At 47.0% G+C, this 23,430-nt stretch overlaps 1 protein-coding gene across 1 annotated transcript; it reads left to right on the top strand.

The window, feature by feature from the left end:
- Positions 1 to 12,938: 12,938 nt before the first annotated feature.
- LOC102984795 (cytochrome P450 1A2) lies at positions 12,939 to 17,904 on the top strand. The gene is made up of 6 exons (XM_007118239.2): positions 12,939 to 13,769; positions 14,357 to 14,474; positions 14,946 to 15,035; positions 15,311 to 15,431; positions 16,816 to 16,905; positions 17,607 to 17,904. The coding sequence occupies exons 1-6, from the start codon at positions 12,939 to 12,941 to the stop codon at positions 17,902 to 17,904; spliced, it is 1,548 nt and encodes a 515-aa protein (XP_007118301.2).
- Positions 17,905 to 23,430: the final 5,526 nt, after the last annotated feature.

Raw genomic sequence — 23,430 nt, forward strand, 5'->3', positions numbered from 1 at the left:
GAGAGAGACAGCTGAGGGTTTTGGCCCAGCAGGGTGACCCAGCTTAGAGTCTTCAGTCAGCACTGCTGAGGGCTACATGGCAAGGGGATGAGGAGACAACAAGACCCAGAATAAAACCCCTACCCCACATTGGAAGCAGGAAGCACGCGGAACAGAGCCTATGCTAAATCTGGAAATGCTACAGGAGCTGTGAGAAGGCTGAGGCCCCTGGGGGAGAGCAGAGGACTAGAGAAGGGTCCTGGCATATGAGGAGTACAGGAAGGGCGCACCTGGCATAAGGAGGGGGCATAACTTGAACAAAGCATTGGAGTGGGAGGTGGGGGTGAGCCAGTTTGAGAAGAGTTGAGTTTGAGTGGATGTGGAGAACTGGGACTTGTCTTCCAATGTGTCCTCACCCCACCAAGCCACCCTCCACCCCACCTGAGATCTGAGCCCTGAGCGCCTTCTCCTCTCCTACCTGTGCCCAGAGAGCCAGAGAGATTTGGTTTGCAGGATCCAAGGCTCAGATGGGGCAGCCCCTGGCTCTCTGGCTCTTGGCTGCTATAGAGAGGGTGACAATACTTTCCCAGGATAGTCTTGGACTAAGCCTGTTGTCTTGTCTATTAAAAGTGCCCTCTTTCCTTCTCAAAAGAGTCCTGGCTTGGACAATAAATTATATGGTCACACCAGTGAGAGTCGACATGTGAGTGGTTTCATGTGCCCAGCATCCGTCTTCTCTTCTTCTTGAAATACCACTTCAATTGTCCTTTGGGGACAACCCCACCCCTACTCTTAGCCAATAGGCTTGGTGGAACTAACCCTACCCCAGGCTACCAGGCTGACACATGACTCAGACCAAGCCACTGAGAGCCCTGTGGGGTTTTAATGAAATTGTTGGAAAATAAATGTTCTCTTTCTCCAGTGGTGGCTAAGCTGGTTAGAAAATAATTCTGGACCTACCAGTGGCCATTTTTTAAGAAGCCCATTAGAGGAAAGCAGAACTGGGAGATGAGGGGAGGGAGGGAAAGAATTGATGTCATTAAGCACCTAGATCCAGTTATTCCTGAAACCAATGAAGTTCACCATAAAACATCTCTGTTATGTGAGTCAATAACATCACCACCTCCGTCCTCTCCTTCTTTCCCCCTTTTTCCTTCTTCTTTACTGTTTCCTCTTTCTCTTCTTCTTTCTCCTCCTTCTCCTCCTCCTCCTTATCTTTCTCTTCTAGTAGGAGTGGGTTTGGGGGCTTGCAACTGGAAGAATTAGAACCAAAACCTGCAGGCCAGAGAGGCTTACCCAACAGCGCTCTCTGAGTGATTAAACCTCGGAACTTGAGACAGATCCAAAAAGGCCTGGGCAGGTTGGACAGAATCCTAAGAAGTTACTCCTATCTAATAGCTTCCCACTGGTTTGCCTCTGTGCCAACAATGCCACCATCAGCACCACTGTGAGCAGCTAGTTTTATCTCCAGAAGACCCCATGATGGAGGAGTTGAGGAGTTGTTGGCTGGGAAGAGCCTGGCGAGAACCCACACTCGAGGCAGAGATCATCAGATGAATCTGTGCCATCTCACTGCTCTGGGATCAGAGTTCACACCCTGCTGGCTGGGATGCCCTGGGAAGGAAGGTGCCCCATTTGCACTCCCAGCTCCTAGCTGAGGAAGAGACCCCATCCCTTCCCCAGGTTGAAGTTTTCAGAAGGAAGTTTTTGAAGAATCTCAGAGGAAACAGTCCTTACAATGGCCTGCAGGGCCCTTCCAGATGTGGCTCCCATTATCCCTCTGACCTCACCTGTTACTCCTGCTTCCCCGGCTCACTCCTCTCCAGGCACAAGAGTAGCCTGAGGTTCCTAAGACACACCAGGCAAGTCCCTCCCTGTATCTGTCAGGGTCAGTCCCTGCAGGAAACAGAGAGCCCCCTCAAACTAAGTCATCGAGGATAATTTAATAAAAGGATCATTCACAAAGGTTCAACGTTTAGGGAAATCAATAGGGACAATGCAGCAGTCCAGGGCTAGCAGCAGCAAGGCCAGAAGTGATGAGGAGAAAGAGCAGAAAACAGAACCCAGAGGACGTGGCTGTGGAGAGGCTATAGAGAGGAGCTGTGGCCTTCAGTAGAGAGTTGCTGCTAGCATGCAAAGACCCTACAGGGAGAGAGCCTAATACTCTGATCTGGGACTTCCCTTGTAGTGCAGTGGTTAAGAATCCACCTACCAATGCAGGGGACACGGGTTCGAGCCGTGGTCCAGGAAGATCCCACGTGCCGTGGAGCAACTAAGCCCATGTGCCACAACTACTGAGCCTGCACTCTAGAGCCTGCGAGCCACAACTACTGAGCCCACGCGCCACGTCTACTGAAGCCCGTGCACCTGGAGCCTGTACTCTGCAACAAGAGAAACCACCGCAGTGAGAAGCCCGTGCAACACGACGAAGTAGCCCTTGCTCGCCGCAACTAGAGAAAGCCCACGCGCAGTAACGAAGACCCAGCACAGCCAAATAATTAATTAATTAATTTTTTTTCTTTAAAGGGATGCGTGACAAGAGATGCGCGCTTGTCCCTCTGGCCCTTGTCATGTCTGGATGTGATGGCCAGAACTGTAGCAGCCATCTTGTGACCTTGGGGAAAGGCTGATATTCCAAGGATGGTGGAGCAGAAATTTGCAAAGAACCAGTTTATTATTCACGGACCTTGCAAGAACAGAATCCGTTCAAAACTGGATCATTGAGAAGAGTTTAATAAGGGGACTATTTACAAAGGTGTTGACAGGTTATAGAGAAACTAACACAGGATAGTGTGGTACCATATGACTAGTAACAAAGAGGATCCCTTACTATCTTGAGCCTGAAGGGGCAAGAGGAAGGATCTGTTTCTGGAACCCAGAGAGCGAGACTGTAAGGGGAGGAGAGCTGCCTGGCAGGAGCTGTGGCCTAGCATGGTGACTTTGCAGGGAGGGTCTGGAGAAAAAATACCCCAAACTCACTCTCCTCCCACCCTCCCGTCTCATGCCCATGCCTCCCATTGACTGAACCCAACAAGTCGCCAGAGGATGGGGAGCTCACTGACACAGTCTGCTGAGGTCAGCCTCTCAGTGCATAGAGCCGGGTGGAGAAGGGGGTGGGTGTGGATGTGGAGGACAAAGAGGATTTTCAGCACAACCTGGGTCTGCAATGATCTCATTCATCTGTTTACTTGCTTGTTGTCAGTCTCCTCCACAAAGGCAAGGTCTGTCTTATTCACTGCTCTAAGATTCCTCTGAGAACAGTGGCTGGCAACATAATTTATGCTCAAAGAATATGGCTGAACATCCACTATGTGACAGGTACCGTATTAAAAACTGAGTAAATAAGAACATAGTTTGTTTCAAGTTGTTCGTGGTCTAGAGAGGGCAAAGGAAACCAAAGCAATACGCCACCGTGGTGTTTGTGCCACAGGAGAGCTATGCCCAAAGGAGGAGTTGCTAAACCAGAGTAGGGGGTCAGGACACACCCCAGAGGAGGTGGACCTGGAGCAGAGTTTTGGAGGCTTTGCTTTAATGGAGAGGTGAGAATGCTTTGTCACATATGCATCATAGTACTGCAATATAAGTAAGCATCTCTAACCTGGAAGCAATGCATTTTCATGAGAGTGCTTGTTGGATGGGGAAGAGGTGGTTGAGAGGAGGGTTGGGTGTTCCAGGCAGAGGGAACAACATGTCTGAATGCACAGAGGCAGAAAACTAGAAGAATTCTAAGAGCTCCTTCTGACTGGTGGGAAAGATGAGAGGGAGGGAGTCGTGGGAAACAAGGTGAGAGAAGTGAGTAGGAACTGGCTCACATGCTGAGCTAAGGAGTTTGGTTTGGTTTTTGAATGTCTTAAGAAATTAGTACTAAGGGATTTTACAAAGGGATATGGATTGCTCAGATTTGCAATTTCAGGAAGTTCACTTGGGTGGCAGTGTGGAGCCCAGATTGGAGGGATGGGATGGAGGGAGCCTAGAACTGTGCCACCCTATACAGTAGCCACTAGCCACATGCAGCTACTTACATTTAAAACTAAATAGAATTAAAAATTCAGTATTTCTGTTGTACCAGCCATTTCAAATGCTCAGTAGCCACATGTGACTGGTGGCTACCTTATTGGATAGCACAGACTTAGAATATTTCCATCATCACAGAAAGTTCTACTGGGCAACACTGCCCTAAAGACAGTGATACCAGATAGGAAGTTCCTGCAAAAGTCCAGGTGGGAAGCGGCGCTGAGTCTTCTCCAGGCAGTGCCACAGTGATGGAGAAAGTGGTCAGACTCAAGAAGTATTTAGGTGGTAGAATCTTGAGAGTTTGGTGGGAGGTGAATAAGAGAAGGATTCTTTGCGGATTCCCAGGTTTCTAGCTAGGGTGACGACCCAGAGGGAAGGTGTTTGGGCAGGGAGGTGACATCATCCATTTGGACATGTTGAGGAGGCAGGGGCAGGGGCCCTCTGGGTGGACACATGCAGTAGCGGGTGATTGGATGTCCAGGACTGAATCTCCCGGTCCTCATATAATAGATTGTGAGACACACACCCGCCCCAGCTTTAATTATTTGCCTGTGCTTCCCACGGCACCTGTGTCCACCATGGTCCTTCCTCTCTGCCAGGTCTGGGCACAGAGATGAATGGGACTCAGCCTCTGTCTTTGAGGGGCCCACAGTCTGATTTAGGGTTTGGTTTAGATGATGAACCAGCCCCAAACTACAGCTCTTTGTGGCTAGATCCACAACAGAGGTGAGAGTGGAATGATGAGGGGCACAGAGGAGGACTTGCCCCGCAAGAAGCAGGGAAAAGGCTGCCATTTACTGTGTTCTGACCACTGGCCAGGCTGGTGAATGTGCACTGAATAAACTTGTTGAGTGACCCTCACCCTAACCTTAGCCACACCCTGCCTCTCCCTGGGCTCCCCTCTGGATAGTCAACTCTGAATGTGCCTTCTCTCATGATAGCTTCCTGATTTGCCCTCTCCCCTGCCCTGTGCCCACTGAACTGCTTTTCCCCCATATTCTGGCTCTGGGGAAAATTACTTAACATATTTAGGCTTTCATTTCATCAACTGTAAAATGAGGCCAATAATAGTACCCATCTCATAGCGTTGCTATGAAGCTCAAAGAGACGGCCAATGTTAAACATACAGCACAGATCTTGGGGCATAGTGGGTACTCAATAAATTTCAACTGTAAGGATTATTGCTTGTAATTTCTATAAAACCAATGCAGGAAAATGCTGACAGCAGTCTTCACGAAACTCTTAACACAGGCTAGCACTCTCACTTGTGAACACTAATTGATTCAACAAATCTTTTTCTAAACACATGCTGTGTGTCAGTCCCCGTGCTAGAGACTAGAGAACTGAAGAAAAGCAGAGGTTGCCTTGACCTTCAAGGATCTCACACTCCATGGGGGAAACAGCATGATGGGGGCTGTCGAGGAGGGCAGTTTGGGGCCTGTGGGATCTCAGAGGAGGGGCTCAGACCCAGCCAGCATGATGACAGCTGAGCAGCGTATAAAATGATGAGCAGGAGTTGGCCAGGGAACACAGGATGCGGTTCAGGTGTCCAGTAAAGGGATCAATATATGGAGAAAGACAATGGAGGTGGGGGCAAGTGGGACATGGTGGCAAACAGGGCCAGAGAGGTTAAGCAAGAGCTGCCGCTGAAGCCTTTGGGTGCCAAGCAAAGGAGTTCAGTTTTTATCTTGAAATCTATGGGGAACATTGAGGGGTTTTAAAAAGGGAAGTAGTCAACAGACACTCCAGGATGGCTGAAATCAAAAGATTAAAAACAATCCAATGGGGCTTCCCTAGTGGCGCAGTGGTTGAGAGTCTGCCTGCCGATGCAGGGGACACGGGTTCGTGCCCCGGTCCGGGAAGATCCCACATGCCGCGGAGCGGCTGGGCCCGTGAGCCATGGCCGCTGAGTCTGCGCGTCTGTAGCCTGCGCTCCGCGATGGGAGAGGCCACAACAGTGAGAGGCCCGCGTACCGCAAAAAAAAAAACAAAAAACACAACAACAATCCAATGGTGGTGAGCAAGAGAAGCAAATTGAATGAGAAGCAAATCAGTCACAGCCAGCGGGAGTAAAAGTGGTTCAACTACTTTGGAAAATTGTTCAGTGCTAGGATCTATTAGCACTGAACTATGCCTAGCCTATGACCTAGCATTTCCACTCATAGGTCTATACACAGCAGAAATGCATACAAAAACATGTGCAAGAATGTTCACAGCAGCAGGGCTCATCACAGCCCAATACAGAAAACAACCCAAATGTCAATCAACAGTTGACTGGATAATACACTGCTGTGTATTTGTATCTTAACGGAACACCATACAACTATACCCAGCACTGTGGACGAATCTCCTAAAAAAGAATAAGTGACAGAAACCAGATACAAAAGAGTACCCGCTGCCCACTGAATCATACACTTTAAAAATGTTTGAAACAGGTAATTTTATGTTTTATATTTTACCACAATTTTTAAAAGTGAAAGAAAATTCATAGAACTGCGTAACACAAAGAGTTCATCTTAATGTAAACTATGGACTTTAGTTGATAATATTGTATTAATATCCATTCACCAATTGTAACAAATGTATCACACTAATGCAAGATGTTAATAACAGGGGAAACTGATTGGGGGAGGAGGCATATGGGAGCTCTGTACTTTCATTCCATTTTTCTGTAAACCTAAAACTGCTATAAAAATGAAATCTATTAAATTTTTTAAGTTCCATGCCAAAAAAAGTACACAGCATGATTTAACTTACCTGAAAAACAAAAACTAACAAAACTAATTTATGCTATTAGAAGTTGGGGTCATTGTTATCCTTAGGGAGAGAGCACGAGGGGTTTCTAGGGTGCTGGTAACATTCTGTCTTTTGATCAGAGGACTGGTTACAAGACTTTTGTTAACTCTGTAAAATATTCATTGAGCTGTACAGATTATCTGCACTTTTCTGTATGTATCTTGTAATTTAATAAAAAGTTTTAAGAAAATATTTAAAATAAAAAGATAAATCATCTCTTATGCAGAAGTCCAAATAATTTACACAGAGACTGTCCTCAAGGAGGGGAGCAGAACTCTCCACTTGTTGGTGTGGGCTGTGCACATGACTCTCTTCCAAAGAGCACAGCACAGAAAGGGGAAAGGAGTAATGTTCCCATGGAGGAAAACACTACTGAAAAACACTACTGCAGCCCGCTGACCAGCACCAACATCAACCTTCCTGTCAAGTTGATAGTATGTACCCTTGATATGATATGATGAAAATGGCACTTTACTCCTGTGGTCTTCCTACCAATAACCCATAACCCCAGTCTTACCATGAGAAAAACATCAGGCAAATCACAGTAGTGGGACATTCTACAAAATACCTGACCAGTTCTCCTGAAAAAAGAGTCTGAGAAATGCCTCAACCAAGGGGAGCCTAAAGAGATATGGTGACTCAATGTAATGTGGTGTCCTCCTTGATGGGATCCTGGAATAAGAAAGGACAAAAGGACGTTAGGCAAAAACTAAGAAAATCTGAATAAAGTATGACTTTAGATAATTAGAGAGAGAGAGAGAGAGAGAGAGAGAGAGGAAGAGAGCAAGGAAAAGACAGGAGGGGAGAGAGACAGAGAGAAATAGTTTTCTGCAAAACCTACTCTAACTTCAAACCTTGACCTTTTTTATAGAGCGAGCTGAACTTAATGAAGGTACAGAGAGAAAACACCTTTCCTTTCCTCTCAGCCACAGTCTTCAAACAGGCCCTGTGGCTTTGTCAGATTCCCCAGACTTGCCCTTTGGTTTTTTTGTTTGTTTTTTTTTTAAGTATTTTAGATATTTATTTATTTATTTTTGGCTGCGTTGAGTCTTCGTTGCTGCGCGCGGGCTTTCTCTAGTTGCGGCGAGCAGGGGCTACTTTTCTTTGTGGTGTGCGGGCTTCTCATTGCAGTGGCTTCTCTTGTTGCAGAGCACGGCCTCCAGGCGCGCGGGCTTCAGTAGTTGCGGCACGTGGGCTTCAGTAGCTGTGGCTTGCAGGCTGTAGAGCGCAGGCTCAGTAGTTGTGGTGCACAGGTTTAGTTGCTCCGCGGCATGTGGGATCTTCTCGGACCAGGGCTCGAACCCATGTCCCCTTAGAGCGAGCTGAACTTAATGAAGGTACAGAGAGAAAACACCTTTCCTTTCCTCTCAGCCACAGTCTTCAAACAGGCCCTGTGGCTTTGTCAGATTCCCCAGACTTGCCCTTTGGTTTTTTTGTTTGTTTTTTTTTTAAGTATTTTAGATATTTATTTATTTATTTTTGGCTGCGTTGAGTCTTCGTTGCTGCGCGCGGGCTTTCTCTAGTTGCGGCGAGCAGGGGCTACTTTTCTTTGTGGTGTGCGGGCTTCTCATTGCAGTGGCTTCTCTTGTTGCAGAGCACGGCCTCCAGGCGCGCGGGCTTCAGTAGTTGCGGCACGTGGGCTTCAGTAGCTGTGGCTTGCAGGCTGTAGAGCGCAGGCTCAGTAGTTGTGGTGCACAGGTTTAGTTGCTCCGCGGCATGTGGGATCTTCTCGGACCAGGGCTCGAACCCATGTCCCCTGCATTGGCAGGTGGATTCTTAACCACTGTGCCACCAGGGAAGTCCCAAAGATAGCTTTATCTGTTTTAATTTTCTGTTGACTGGGGGCAAGGTCTCACTGTGGACTGCCACCATCATTGGGGTAAAGGATCCAGGCCACGACCACTGTTTCCAGACTCTCTCCATTGTTTCTTTGTTTGATGGTTGGTTGTTTTTTTCTGGGAATCCCCAACAACACCCCAACTATTGTTCCAGTTTCTCAAGTTCATCAAGGTGTTTTCCTACCTCTTCTTTTACAGTTTAACTCCCTCTTTCCCTCTCTCTGTCTCTGTCTCTCCCTCTCATTATCTGAATTGTGGGCAAACACTTTCCTCCTGGCCCCCTAAGAATCACTCTGACCTGGCCCCAAGCCCTTTGTTTGGATGTCTCAGACTCAGTGCTAAAACCCAAATCCTTGGATTCTTAACCACTATGCCACCAGGGAAGTTCCAGGAGCCAATCTCTTTTTATTTGGCTGGTGCTGTTTACCTTCTCTCTCAGCTCCGAATGCCCTTGTATGTAGCAGACGTTCCACTGCCAGCTTTTCATCGTGTACCTTTGAGCCCCAATGTGTCCTCCACATCACACAGTTCCTAACATAGCTGCTGGACTCTGGCTGACCTCTTGCCCACCCCTCAGCTAGTCCCCGCAGGGTACTCCCTGAGGGAGTTTCCCACCCCTCTGTAGCCAGGTCTTATCCATGCAGTTCAAGTCCAGTTACCTTCAGCATGTCCACTGGCCCTTTGGAGACTCACATCCTAGTAAGGCACCCAACTTGGGCTGTGCACACTGCCCTCTGCTGCCCCTGCCATGACAGGCTACTCTGCTCTGCCTCCATATGTCCACACATTTCCCCCAGATCCAGGGACATGTGTCAAGCAGGTGCACATAGTGGTCTGAAGCATCATCTTCTGAAGGTTTGAGCCCAACTCTAACACATTTCTATATGACCTACAACAAATTACATAACTTTTTGTGCCTCCGTTACCCCTCATATTGTAATATGAGAATAGTATTAATTTCCATCCCATAGGATTGCTGAAATGTTTTTTGTTGATACATATAAAGCTCTTATAACAACGCCGGCGCATAAGCATGGGGCGTTGTAAAGTTTGTGATAAATACACAAATGCCACAGTCTCCCTCACCATGGTCCAACCCATCTGGACTCACAGCTGAGGAGTTCCCTTCTTGCAGGTATCCCACTCTTAAGGTTTGGGTCTCCTGGAGCTCCTTCACTTGACTTTGTGAGATGAGGGAGGAGAGAAGCACCATGGGACTCCTTACCAGACAACAGCCAGACCTCCACTTCAAAGCTCCCTTTCATACAATGGACACCCACGTACCTTCACGTAGGTTCTTAGATAGCTGACATCTGTCATATCTACTCTCTCTCTCCTCTCTATAGAGATACGCAGATAGATGTACATTTTTTTAAACAGAACCATTTAAAAGTAAGTTGCAGAAATCATGATACTTCACCCCCTAAGCACTACAGCATTCATCTCCTAAGAACATTAATCTCCTAAGAATATTTCCTGAAATATTCTCCCACATAATCATGATGCTAGGCTCATATCTAAAAAAATTAACATTAATTCCATAATATCGTCTAATCTCCAGTCCTTGTTCATGTATCTTCGGTTGTCCCAAAAACGACTTTTGTAGCTTTAAGAAAAGTTTTTTAAATCCAGGGCCCAATCAACGTTCACACATTTTTGGCATTTGGTTATCTCTTTAGTCTCTTTGCTCTAGGAAAGGCCCTTGTCTTTTTTTTTTTTTCTTTCTTAATGACATTGACCACTTTGAAGATTCCAAGCCAGTTGCCATGCCCCCACAGCATGAATTTTCTTCATTCACTTTTACTATCTCTCACCAAGAGGGAGGAGGCTCAGGGGGCCTCTCTTTAGAATATAGGATCCTCATCATTTCTTGTTTTCAGATTAAGCACCCAGGCTGAAATTCAGAGGTGGTCAGAACATACCTATTTCTTATCTGGTTTCACAGGTTGTTGGAGGGGTATTACAGGGCACCTTTCTGGAGAGGAGCAGTGAGTCTCCCCCGCTGATCAGCCTGGACTGAGTGCCCCCAGGCAGGGTCCCTCCTCGTGGGTACAATGGGAAAGTAGGTTGGACTAGCCCAGAGAACTTTCACTCCCAGCACCTTGCCTTGCCCTTGAGAGAAATAAGCATTACCTCCAGACTCTGGACCCTGAAAGGAGCTGGACATTCCTCCCCAGGGACATAGCACCTATCCCCAGAAGAGCTACCCCTGGGGCCTGGGAGGTAGGTAGAGGTGAGGGATCATGGTCCAAGGCCAAGAGCTGATCCTTTCAACTTTTTTTGGTGACTTTGATATCAGGTGACCAGGACAGCAAGGCCAACCTGATTGGGGTGGTAGTTATAAAAGGCCACTCACCCGGAGCCAGAAGCTCTGTATCAGCTCCCACAATCATGCTGATCTCAAGCACCTGCCTCTACAGGTACCTTTCGTGGGCTCATCTTAGCCCTTGGGATCCCCCATCATATATCCTGGGAACCAATGGAGATGGAGGGGTACGGGGGAACACTGGGTTAGATGTAGGAGGCCTGAGTTCTGGTTCTTTGTTTTATTTTTCTTTTTTTGGCTGCATTGGGTCTTCATTGCTGCACGTGGGCTTTCTCTAGTTGCGGCAAGCAGGGGCTTCTCTTGTTGCGGAGCACAGGCTCTAGGCACTCGGGCTTCAGTAGTTGTTGCACATGGGCTCAGTAGTTATGGCTCGCGGGCTCTAGAGCGACTCTGGACCCTGAAAGGAGCTGGACATTCCTCCCCAGGGACATAGCACCTATCCCCAGAAGAGCTACCCCTGGGGCCTGGGAGGTAGGTAGAGGTGAGGGATCATGGTCCAAGGCCAAGAGCTGATCCTTTCAACTTTTTTTGGTGACTTTGATATCAGGTGACCAGGACAGCAAGGCCAACCTGATTGGGGTGGTAGTTATAAAAGGCCACTCACCCGGAGCCAGAAGCTCTGTATCAGCTCCCACAATCATGCTGATCTCAAGCACCTGCCTCTACAGGTACCTTTCGTGGGCTCATCTTAGCCCTTGGGATCCCCCATCATATATCCTGGGAACCAATGGAGATGGAGGGGTACGGGGGAACACTGGGTTAGATGTAGGAGGCCTGAGTTCTGGTTCTTTGTTTTATTTTTCTTTTTTTGGCTGCATTGGGTCTTCATTGCTGCACGTGGGCTTTCTCTAGTTGCGGCAAGCAGGGGCTTCTCTTGTTGCGGAGCACAGGCTCTAGGCACTCGGGCTTCAGTAGTTGTTGCACATGGGCTCAGTAGTTATGGCTCGCGGGCTCTAGAGCACAGGCTCAGTAGTTGTGGCGCACGGGCTTAGTTGCTCTGCGGCACGTGAGATCTTTCTGGACCAGGGCTCAAACCCGTGTCCCCTGAAATGGCAGGTGGATTCTTAACCACTGTGCCACCAGGGAAGTCCTGAGTTCTAGTTCTTGCTGCCCAGCTCCAGACTTCGGTTTCCCCATTTTTAAATGAGAAGCTTGGACTGGGCCACCTCTAAGGACCCTTAGGGTGACTGGAGTGAAGAGGTGGGTAGGGCTCCCCACCTGGCCTGAGGGCAGCCCTGGCCCTGGCTGCAGCCCAACCTCAGCCTTCCAGACGGTGAGAGGATGGGGGCGGGGGTGGACTTCCCTGGTGGCCCAGTGGTTAGGACTCCACGCCTCCACTGCAGGGGGCACGGGTTTGATCCCTGGTTTGGCAACTAAGATTCCCACATGCTGTGCCACGCAGCCAAAAAAAAAAAAAAAAAAAGACTGAGAGAATGGGGACTTGTCCTTGGAGGAGGTGTCCTGGTTGGTCTTGATAAAGAATGCCCTGGGGAAGGGGGCATCAGAAGCCATTTGCATCAGCCCTGGGACCTTGATCCCATCAGTGTCGCTAGCGGGGAGCAGCTCCCTGTTCCCAGGGTATGAGGAGGTATCAGCAGGAAGGGTCCCCGTGGTACAATGTCCAGCATACACCCTGCACTGGGGTCCACAAGAGTGCTTCTCCGTTTTGAAGTGATCACTTCAGCCTCAGTATTGGTAACAGGTGATGCGCAGAGGGGATGGCCAGGGTTGGGATTTCAGACGCTCAAGTTGGGAATCTCAGGGCTCTTTTCCAGTGCTCAGATTCTGTGATACACCATGGGTGAGCTCCTGGCATGAAGGATCCATGTAATTTAGTGAATACAACTTAGTCTTTCTGGTGTCCAGCTGGGAGCCAAGCACAGAACATGTACAAGTGCTTATTGACTGAGTAAATGAATGAATGAGTGGCTCTATCTCGTCCCTCAGTCTGGCTCCTCCTTTCTCTTCCCCTGTAGTTGGTACAAATGGCATTGTCCCAGGCCACTCCCTTCTCAGCCACAGAGCTCCTCCTGGCCTCTGCCACCTTCTGCCTGGTATTCTGGGTGGTCAGGGCCTGGCAGCCTCGGGTCCCTAAAGGCCTGAAGAGTCCACCGGGGCCCTGGAGCTGGCCCCTGATCGGGCATGTGCTGACCTTGGGCAAGAACCCACACTTGGCCCTGTCGCGGCTGAGCCAGCGCTATGGAGACGTGCTGCAGGTCCGCATTGGCTGCACACCCGTGCTGGTGCTCAGCAGCCTGGACACCATCCGGCAGGCCCTGGTGCGGCAGGGCGATGACTTCAAGGGCCGGCCTGACCTCTACAGCTTCACCTTAGTCGCTGATGGCCAGAGTTTGACCTTCAACCCAGACTCCGGACCAGTGTGGGCTGCCCGGCGGCGCCTGGCCCAGAATGCTCTCAACTCCTTCTCCATTGCCTCAGACCCGGCTTCCTCATCCTCCTGCTACCTGGAGATGCATGTGCGCAAGGAGGCTGAGGCCCTCATCAGCAAGTTCCAGGAGCTGATGGCAGGACCTGGACGCTTTGACCCCTATGACCACGTGGTGGTGTCCGTGGCCAAGGTGATTGGTGCCATGTGCTTCGGGCAGCACTTCCCCCAGAGCAGTGAGGAGATGGTCAGCCTTGTGAGGAACACCCATGATTTCGTGGAGACTGCCTCCTCTGGGAGCCCCGTGGACTTCTTCCCCATCCTTAAATACCTGCCCAACCCTGCTCTGCAAAAGTACAAGAGCTTCAACCAGAGGTTCCTGCAGTTCCTGAGGAAAATGGTCCAGAAGCACTATGAGGACTTTGACAAGGTGAGCCCAGGGTACGGGTGGTGTGAGGGCACCCAGGAGTCTGTGTGTGGCCCCCTCTCACCCAGCTCCAAGGTACCCACACACCTGGTGTGCAGCCAAGGCCTAGGAAGGCTCTGGGACATCTCAGATCATCTGTGTGACCTGGAGCCAATCCCTCTCCCTCTCTGGCCTCAGTTTCCTCATGCCTATAGCCTCCCTCTCAGGGCTGCTCAAAGCCCCAGAGAGATAAGGTCGTGAATGGGGCCCCGGCAGAGCCCTGTAATGTGGGGTGCTGTTATCATGAGAAGGCTTTTGTTCTGCAGGAAACTGAACCCTGACAGAGACTGATTCCCAGCTCGGGTGTCACTTTAACTTCCCTGTACTCACCCCAACCTCCATCTCTGAAATTGGACCCCTGGGGTTATTGGGAGGAAGGGTCAATGGGGGCATGAAATGATACTTTAAGCCCTACCTTGGGCTGCTACCAGCTCCTGTCGTGAGCTCAACCCAGTGCCCAGAGGCCAGCAGGCAGTGCTAGATGGGATGGGGCAAGGTCCAGACTTCCACCCCAGAAGTGCTGGGGTTCTCCTAAGCTTGTGCCCCCTCAGAACAGAGTCCAGGACATCGTAGGTGCCCTGTTCAAGCACTACGAGGATAACTCCAGAGCTAGTGGGGGCCTCATGCCGCAGAAGACTGTCAACCTTGTCAACGACATCTTTGCAGCTGGTAGGAGCCAGATCCCCGCCCCTCCATCCCTCAGTGCCTGCTGTTCACACACAGCCTTGCCCAGCCCCGGGGTCCATCAGATGACTCACCAACTACATGTCAGATGGTGCAGGACACAGAGACCAGGCCCAGGCTCAAGGTCTGAGCCCAGGCTGTACCACCAACTCCCAGTGAAAGCTCAGCCAAGTCCCTCTTCTCCTCTGGGCCTCAGTTTTCCCAACTAAACAATAAAGGCTTCTCTGGGCTGTAAGTCTAGGCCCTTGTAATTCCAGCAACTAATCATGAAAGCAGTGACTCAGGTTTGTGCTGAGGTGACTCCACCTCTGCCCTTAGAAAATTCAGGGTGAGGGGCTTTGAGGGAAAAGGAGGCAGGGAAAGACAATGTTCGGTACATACATGGTGGGTGCTTGGTAAATGCTGCCTTCTTGTTCCTGTTTTCCTTTCTTCCTCACCTTGCCCCATGCTGCCCAGGGTTTGAGCCGATCACAACAGCCATCTACTGGAGCCTTCTGTACCTTGTGACAAATCCTGAGATACAGAGGAAGATCCAGGAGGAGTTGGGTATGTAGTGTCCCCTAACCCTCTGGTGGAGAGAAGCATTGGGGTCCCGGGTCATCTGTTCAATCTACATATAGCTGTTATGTACCTACTAAGTACAAGCTCTGGGCATACAATGGTGCCCAACCTTGCCTAGAGGATACTGGGGGGTCAGTGGGTCTCAGACCTGTAAACAGACATAGTACCACATAGAGTGATACCTGGTATGATTGGGGATGCAGATGCCATGGTGCAGTCAGGACAACCCCTAAGCCTTGTCCATCCTCTGTGTTCTGCAGACACAGTGATTGGCAGGGCGCGGCGGCCCTGGCTCTCCGACAGATCTCAGCTGCCTTATTTGGAGGCCTTCATCCTGGAGACTTTCCGACACTCCTCCTTTGTCCCCTTCACCATCCCCCACAGATGAAGCCTGCCTATTCTGCCCTCCCACCTCTGAAATCATTGCCATGTTTTCTCCCCAGCTTCTCAGCCCTGGTCCTGGTCAGACCTCAGCATCTCCTTCCTGGCCATGACACCAGATTCCTCACAGACCTTGGCCTCTACTCTGCCCCCATCCAGTCCAAACATGATTAAAGTACCCGGCTCTCAGGAGAAAAATCACACTTCTGACCTCAGCTCTCATTCACCTCTGCTCACAGTCCCTCCCTACAGGTACTCTCAACCCCGCCAGGCTGGCCTCACCATCCCTTACAAGCATGAACCAGCCAGCCTCCAATTTTGCTTATGCTGGACCTTCCGCTTGGAAGGTCTACAGTCTTCTCTGGCTACCAGAATCCTATCCTACCTTATCCTGACACAAACTTCCCCTCCCCTAGAAGCCTTTCTTGATTCATCCAGCTGGCATAACTTCATTCTGATATTATGTCGGACTTGCAGCCATTGGTCCTTGATTAGGTCCTGGGATTTTAACAATGTCAAGAGAGTTAGTGAACACTTACTTCAGCCCACATTTTGGTCCAGTTATACCCAGAGGAAGAGGCCTGATGCCTCAGCCAAGCTGGGAACTCCCCAGGACTGGCCCAGACTGCCTGCTTCTTGGCTCCAGAGAATGGTCAAGGGCACAGCTGGGTACAAAGAAAAGTTTAGTAAACATTTGTTGAAGAACAGGATCTGAGAAAGGGGAAGAATAATTTCAACCCTTCCTTGCTCCTGACATTCCCTCCTAGTGTACGGTATAGAGACCATGGTGGACAGGCTATTGGAGTGGGGTGGAGGAGCAAGAACCTCTGTGGGTGGGTATAAATTAGGAGTTTGGGATTAATATATACACAACTACTATATATAAAATAGATAAACAACAAAAACCTACTGTATAGCACAGGGAACTATATTCAATATCTTGTAATAACCTATAATGGAAAAAACCTGAAAAAGAATATATAGGTATATATATGGCTGAATCACTTTGCTGTACATCTGAAACTAACGCAACATTGTAAATTAACTATAGTCAACTTTTTTTTTTAATTGTTAAAAAGAAAAAAAAACAGGGGCTTCCCTGGTGGTGCGGTGGTTGGGAGTCCGCCTGCCGGTGCAGGGGATATGGGTTCATGCCCTGGTCTGGGAGGATCCCACATGCCGCGGAGCGGCTGGGCCCGTGAGCCATGGCCGCTGAGCCTGCGTGTCCGGAGCCTGTGCTCCGCAACAGGAGAGGCCACAGCGGTGAGAGGCCCGGGTACCGCAAAAAAAAAAAAAAGAAAAAAAAAAAAAGAAAAAAAACAACCTCCCAGAGACACACCCCAGTTTTCCAGCCCCTGAGCCTGACAGAGCCCTCTTCCCTCCTTAGCACAATAAGGGACACAACACTGAACGGCTTCTACATCCCCAAGGAACGCTGTGTCTTCATAAACCAGTGGCAGGTCAATCATGACCCGTGAGTACATATCCCCCACTGAAAAATGTGTGAAGTTCAGCAGTCAGGAAGGCTGTTTGTCCCCCTAGGAACTGGTTATACAATAAGGGAACGGTGCCTCGATGGCTCTGCGGCCTGCTCTATGGGACAAAATTTAGGTCCATGTTTCTCAAACTTTAGTGCATTGACCAGGAAGTTGGTTTTAGATTTCGATGCCCAGTCCCCCGAGATTCCTCTTCAGTAGGTAAGGTGGAGTATCTCAGGCGATTCTGATGTGAATGGCTTAGGAACCTCTTTGGAAAATCTCACTTTATAGGTAGGAGGATCATATAATTTACCATCCAAACTAGGGCACTTCTGCATGTGAAAAAAGATGCTGTAAATAATTACTCCAAAACAATAAGCATAAACCAGGATGGACGGTTGATTCCCCTTGTATATCGAGTAGGATAGAGACGGACATGTGTTCCTTCTTTTAATTTCTTTTAGTTAAAGTATTATTTCTTTAAAATAAAAAATTAATATTAAAAAGCACTCTTTTCAAGGCTGGTGATTTTAGAGAGAGCTATGTAAAAGAAATAAACATCAAAATACAGTTTGGCCCCTTTCCCCACTCTCCTTTCATTGCTCTAGATCTATTCTAACACAGATGTCCCCCGCCCAGGCCTTTCCCGAAGGGCCTCCCCAGCCCAGAGATACCACTTCCTCTGTTCATCTCGCAGGAAGCTGTGGGGGGACCCATCTGAGTTCCGGCCGGAGAGATTTCTCACTGCCCATGACACCACCATCAGCAAGACCTTGAGTGAGAAAGTGATGCTCTTCGGCATGGGCAAGCGCCGGTGCATAGGGGAGGTCCTGGCCAAGTGGGAGATCTTCCTCTTCCTGGCCATCTTGCTGCAGCAGCTGGAGTTCAGCGTGCCACCAGGTGTGAAAGTGGACCTAACCCCTACCTACGGGCTGACCATGAAGCTTGCCCCCTGCGAGAATGTCCAGGCACGGCTGCGCTTCCCCATCAAGTGAAGAAGTTACCAGCATTCTGAGGCAGAGGGAAGGGTGGAGGTCACTGAGGAATCTTTGTTTTTTTTCTTTTCTATTTTTTTTAACTAACAGCTTTATAGAGATATAATTCATATACCATATAATTCACCTCCTTAAAGTATACGATCCAATGGCTTTTAGTATATCACAGAGTTGTGCTATCACACCACAATCAATCTTAGAACCTTCTCATCACCCAGTAAAGAAACCCATACCCCTCAGCAGTCACTCCCCATCTCCCCCTAACCCACTTTCCCTACCCCACTAGCACTAGAAAACTACTAATCTACTTTCTGTGTGTACAGATTTGCCTACTCTGGGCATTTCATATAAATGCAATTATATAATAAGTGGTCTTTTGTGACTGGCTTCTTCACTTAGCATGATGTTTTCAAAGTTCATCCATGTTTTAGTATGTGTCAGTAAGCCCTGGTTTCTCGAGTCCTTAGACTAGGCTCAGTTCACTGTTCTTACTTCTTTCCTGTATGATTCACGTCTTGGAACACTTGAAGGGAACAGAGAGGAAGGGACCCAGCCTTGTAGGCCAAACCCAGATGGGTGAAGGGGGATCCCTCATGTCCTATCGTCAAAAGGTAGAGAACATCTGACCTCTCACAATGTTCTGATTTGTTCATCCATAGCTAGGGGAAGATAAGCCCCCCAGAAGTGCTTGGGTTACCTGCAAAAAGCCCAGGTCCCATCAAAAGGGGACTATCAAAAGAGTGAAAAGATAAGCCACAGAATGGGAGAAAATATTTGCAATTCACATATCTGTAAAGGATTAATATCCAAAATATATAAGGAACCCCTACAAATCAACAACAACAAAAAAAACAAACAACCTAATTTTTTTTTTTTTTTTTGTGGTATGCGGGCCTCCCTCTGCTGTGGCCTCTTCCGTTGCGGAGCACAGGCTCCGGACGTGCAGGCTCAGCGGCCATGGCTCACGGGCCCAGCCGCTCCGCGGCACGTGGGATCCTCCCAGACCGGGGCGCGAACCCGGTTCCCCTGCATCGGCAGGCGGACGCGCAACCACTGCGCCACCAGGGAAGCCCCAACCTAATTTTTAAAATGGGCAAAAAAGTGGTGATCGTTTTGTAACGTATAGAAATATCGAATCACTATGTTGGGCATCAGGAACTAACATAGTTTTGTAGGCCGGTTATACTTCAAAACAAACAAACAAACAAACTCATAGAAAAAGAGATTAGATTTGTGGTTACCAGAGATAGGGGGAGGGGAGGGGAATTTGAATGAAGGTGGTCAAAAGGCACAAATTTCCAGTTATAAGATAAATAAATAAGTACTAAGAATGTAAGGTACAATGTGATTAATATAACTAACACTGCTGTACATTATATATGAAACTTGTTAAGAGAGTAAATCCTAAATGTTCTCATCACAAGAAAACTTTTTTTCTATTTCTTTAATTTTTTCGTATCTATACAAGATGATAGATGTTCACTAAACTTACTGTGATAATCATTTCATGATGTTTGTAAGTCAAATCATTATGCTGTGCACCTTAAACTTATATCATGCTGTATGTCAATCATATCTCAACAAAACTAAAAGAAAAAAAGACAAACAGAAATGGGCAAAAGACTTGGACAGACAGTTCTCTAAAGAAGATATGCAAATGGACAAGTACATGAAGAAACACTCAACATTATTAGTTATTAGGGACATGCAAATCAAAAACATAATGAGGTACCATTTCACACCTACTAGAATGGCTACAATAAAAATTAAAAACTAGGGACTTCCCTGGTGGCGCAGAGGTTAAGAATCTGCCTGCCAATGCAGGAGACATGGGCTCGAGCCCTGGTCCAAGAAGATCCCTCATGCCGCGGAGCAACTAAGCCCGAGCGCCACAACTACTGAAGCCCGCGCGCCTAGAGCCGGTTCTCCACAACAAGAGAAGCACCGCAGTGAGAAGTCCGCGAACCGCAACGATAAATAAATAAAAATTAAAAACTAGAGAGCTATTTGGGAATTCCCTGGTGGTCCAGTGGTTAGGACTCCGCGCTTCCACTGCAGGGGGCCCAGGTTCTATCCCTGGTTGGGGAACTAAGATCCCGCAAGCCGCGTGGTGTGGCCAAAAACGAAAAACAAGCAAACAAAAAAACCCCGCTAGACCGTGATCATGTGATCACCTCAATAGATGCAGAAAAAGCATTTGACAAAATGCAACAGCCATTTATGATAAAAACAAAAACCGTCCCAACAGGGCTTACCTGGTGGCGCAGTGGTTGAGAATCTGCCTGCCCATGCAGGGGACACGGGGTCTGGGAAGATCCCACATGTCGCGGAGCAACTGGGCCCGTGAGCCACAATTACTGAGCCTGCGCGTCTGGAGCCTGTGCTCCACAACAAGAGAGGCCGCGATAGTGAGAGGCCCGCGCACCGCGATGAAGAGTGGCACCCGCTTGCCACAACTAGAGAAAGCCCTCGCACAGAAACGAAGACCCAACACAGCCATAAATAAATAAATGAATTTAAAAAAAAACCCTCCCAACAAAATGGATATAGAGGGGATGTACCTCAACATAATAAAGGCCATATATGATAAGCTCACAGTTAACATCATACTCAGTGGTGAAAGCTAAAGCTTTCTTCTAAGATCAGGAACAAGACAAGGATGCCCACTCTCACCACTTTTATTCAACATAGTATTGGAAGCCCTAGCTAGAGCATTTAGGCAAGAAAAAGAAATAAAAAAGCATCCAAATTGGAAAGGAAGAAGTAAAACTGTCCTATTTGCAGATGACATGATATATATAGAAAACCCTAAAGACTCCACTAAAAAATTTGTTAGAAATTATAAACAAATTCAGTAAAATTTCAGGATACAAAATCAATATATAAATATCTGTTGCATTTCTATACACTGATAACAAACTATAGGAAAGAGAAATTAAGAAAACAATCTCATTGCTTCAAAAAGAATAAAGTATCTACAAATAAATTTAGCTAAGGAGGTAAAAGGCCCGTACACTGAAAACTATAAGACACTGGTGAAAGAAATTGAAGGAGACACAAATAAATGGAAAGATATTCTGTGCTCATGGATTGGAAGAATTAATATTATAAAATGTCCATACTGTCCAAAGCAATCTACAGATTCAAGACAATCCTTATCAAAATTCCAATGGCATTTTTCACAGCTATAGAACAAACAATCCTAAAATTTGCATGGAAGCATAAAAAAGATCCCAAATAACCAAAGCAATCTTGAGAAGGAAGAATACAGCTGGAGGCATCATGATCCCTGATTTCAAACTGTATTACAAAGCTATAGTAATCAAAAGAGTATGGTATTGGCATAAAAACAGACACATGGATCAATGGAACAGAATAGAGAGCCCAGAAATAAATCCATGCATATATGGTCAATCAATTTATTACAAAGGAGCTAAAAATATCCAATGGGGAAAGGATAGCCTCTTCAATAACTGGTGTTGGGAACACTGGACAGCCACATGCAAACAAATGAAACTGGATCACTATCTCACACAATACACAAAAATTAATTCAAAATGGATCAAAGATTTGTCCATAAGACCTGAAACCATAAAACTCCTAAAAGAAAACACAAGTGGTAAGCTTCTTGACATCTGTCTTGGTGATGATTTTTTAGGTTTGATACCAAAGGCAAAGGCAGCAAAAGCAAAGATAAACAAAAAGGACTACATCAAACTAAAAACCTCCTGCACAGTAAAGGAAACCATCAACAAAATAAAAAGGCAACTGACAGAATAGGAGGAAATATTTGCAAATCATATATCTGATATTTTGGTTAATATCCAAAATATATAAAAACTCACACAATGCAATAGCAAAACCCCCAAACAGTCCAATTTAAAAATGGGCAGAGGAACTGAATAGACATTTTTCCAAAGAAGACATACAGATAGCCAACAGATAAATGAAAGGTGCTCAATATCACCAATCATCAGGGAAATACAAATCAAAACCACAATGAGATATCACCTCACATCTGTCAGAATGGCTATTATCCATCCATCCAACGGTCCATCAATGGATGAATGAATAAAGAAAATATGGGATATATATATATATTATGATTATATATATTTATAGTTCAGCCATAAAAAAGGAAGTCTTGCAATTTGCAACAACATGAATGAATCTTGAGGGCATTCTGCTAAGTGAAATAAGTCAGGCAGAGAAAGCCAAATACCATATCAGCTCACTTATATGTGAAATCCAGAAACAAACAAACAAAAACCCCCAACACCCCCAAACAAACAAAAAGACCAAGCTCATGGGTATAGAGAACAAATTGGTGGTTGCCAGAGGTTCGGGTGAGGGCAGGGGGTGCAAAATGGGTGAAGGGTGTTAAAAAGTACAAACTTCCAGCTATAAAATAAATAAGTAATGGGAATGTAATATACAGCATGGTGACTAGTGTTAACAATATTATACTGAATATTTGAAACTTGTTAAGAGAGTAAATCTTAAAAGTTCTCATCACAGAAAAAACTTGTAACTATGCGTGGTGGCTGATGTTAACTAGATTTATTGTGGTGATCATTTTGCAATATATACAAGTATTGAATTATTATGTTTTACACCTGACACTAATATAATGTTATACGTCAATTATATCTCAATTTTTAAAAATGGACATTAATGTGTTGGTGAGGACATGGAAAAATTGTGACCCTTGTGCATTACAAATGGGAATATAAAATGGTACAGCCCCTGTGGAAAATGTTTTGGTAGTTCCTCAAAAAGTTAAGCATATAATTACGTATAACCCAACAAGTTCACTCCTAGGTATCTACCCAAAAGAATTGAAAACAGGTGTTCAAACAAAAACTGGCACAGGAATGTTCATAGCAGCATTATTCTCAATAATTAAAAGGTGGAAACAACCAGTGTCCAACAACAGATATATGGATAAATAAAATGTACCCTAGACATACAATGGAATATTATTCAGCCATAAAAAGGAATGGCGGGGCTTCCCTGGTGGCGCAGTGGTTGAGAGTCCACCTGCCCATGCAGGGGATACGGGTTCGTGCCCCGGTCCGGGAAGATCCCACATGCCGCGGAGCGGCTGGGCCCGTGAGCCATGGTCGCTGAGCCTGCGTGTCCGGAGCCTGTGCTCCACAACGGGAGAGGCCACAACAGTGAGAGGCCTGCGTACCGAAAAAAAAAAAAAAAAAAAAAAAGGAATGGCATTCTGATGCATTCTACAACACGGGTAAACTTTGAAAACATTATACCAAGTGAAATAAGCCAGGTACAAAAGGACAAATATTGTATGATTCCACTTACATGAGGTATCTAGATTAGGCAAATTTACAGAGAAAGAAAGTATTATAGAGGTTACCAGGGCTGGGGCAGGTGGAGTGGGGAGGGAAGAATAGAGAGTTATTGTTTAATGAGTTCAGAGTTTCTGTTTGGGACAATGAAAAAGTTCTAGAAATGAATAGTAGTGATAGTAGCACAGCATTGTGAATATACTTAATGCCACTG

The sequence above is a fragment of the Physeter macrocephalus genome, chromosome 11 (genome assembly GCF_002837175.3).
Source record: "Physeter macrocephalus isolate SW-GA chromosome 11, ASM283717v5, whole genome shotgun sequence".
Classification (NCBI taxonomy): domain Eukaryota; kingdom Metazoa; phylum Chordata; class Mammalia; order Artiodactyla; family Physeteridae; genus Physeter; species Physeter macrocephalus.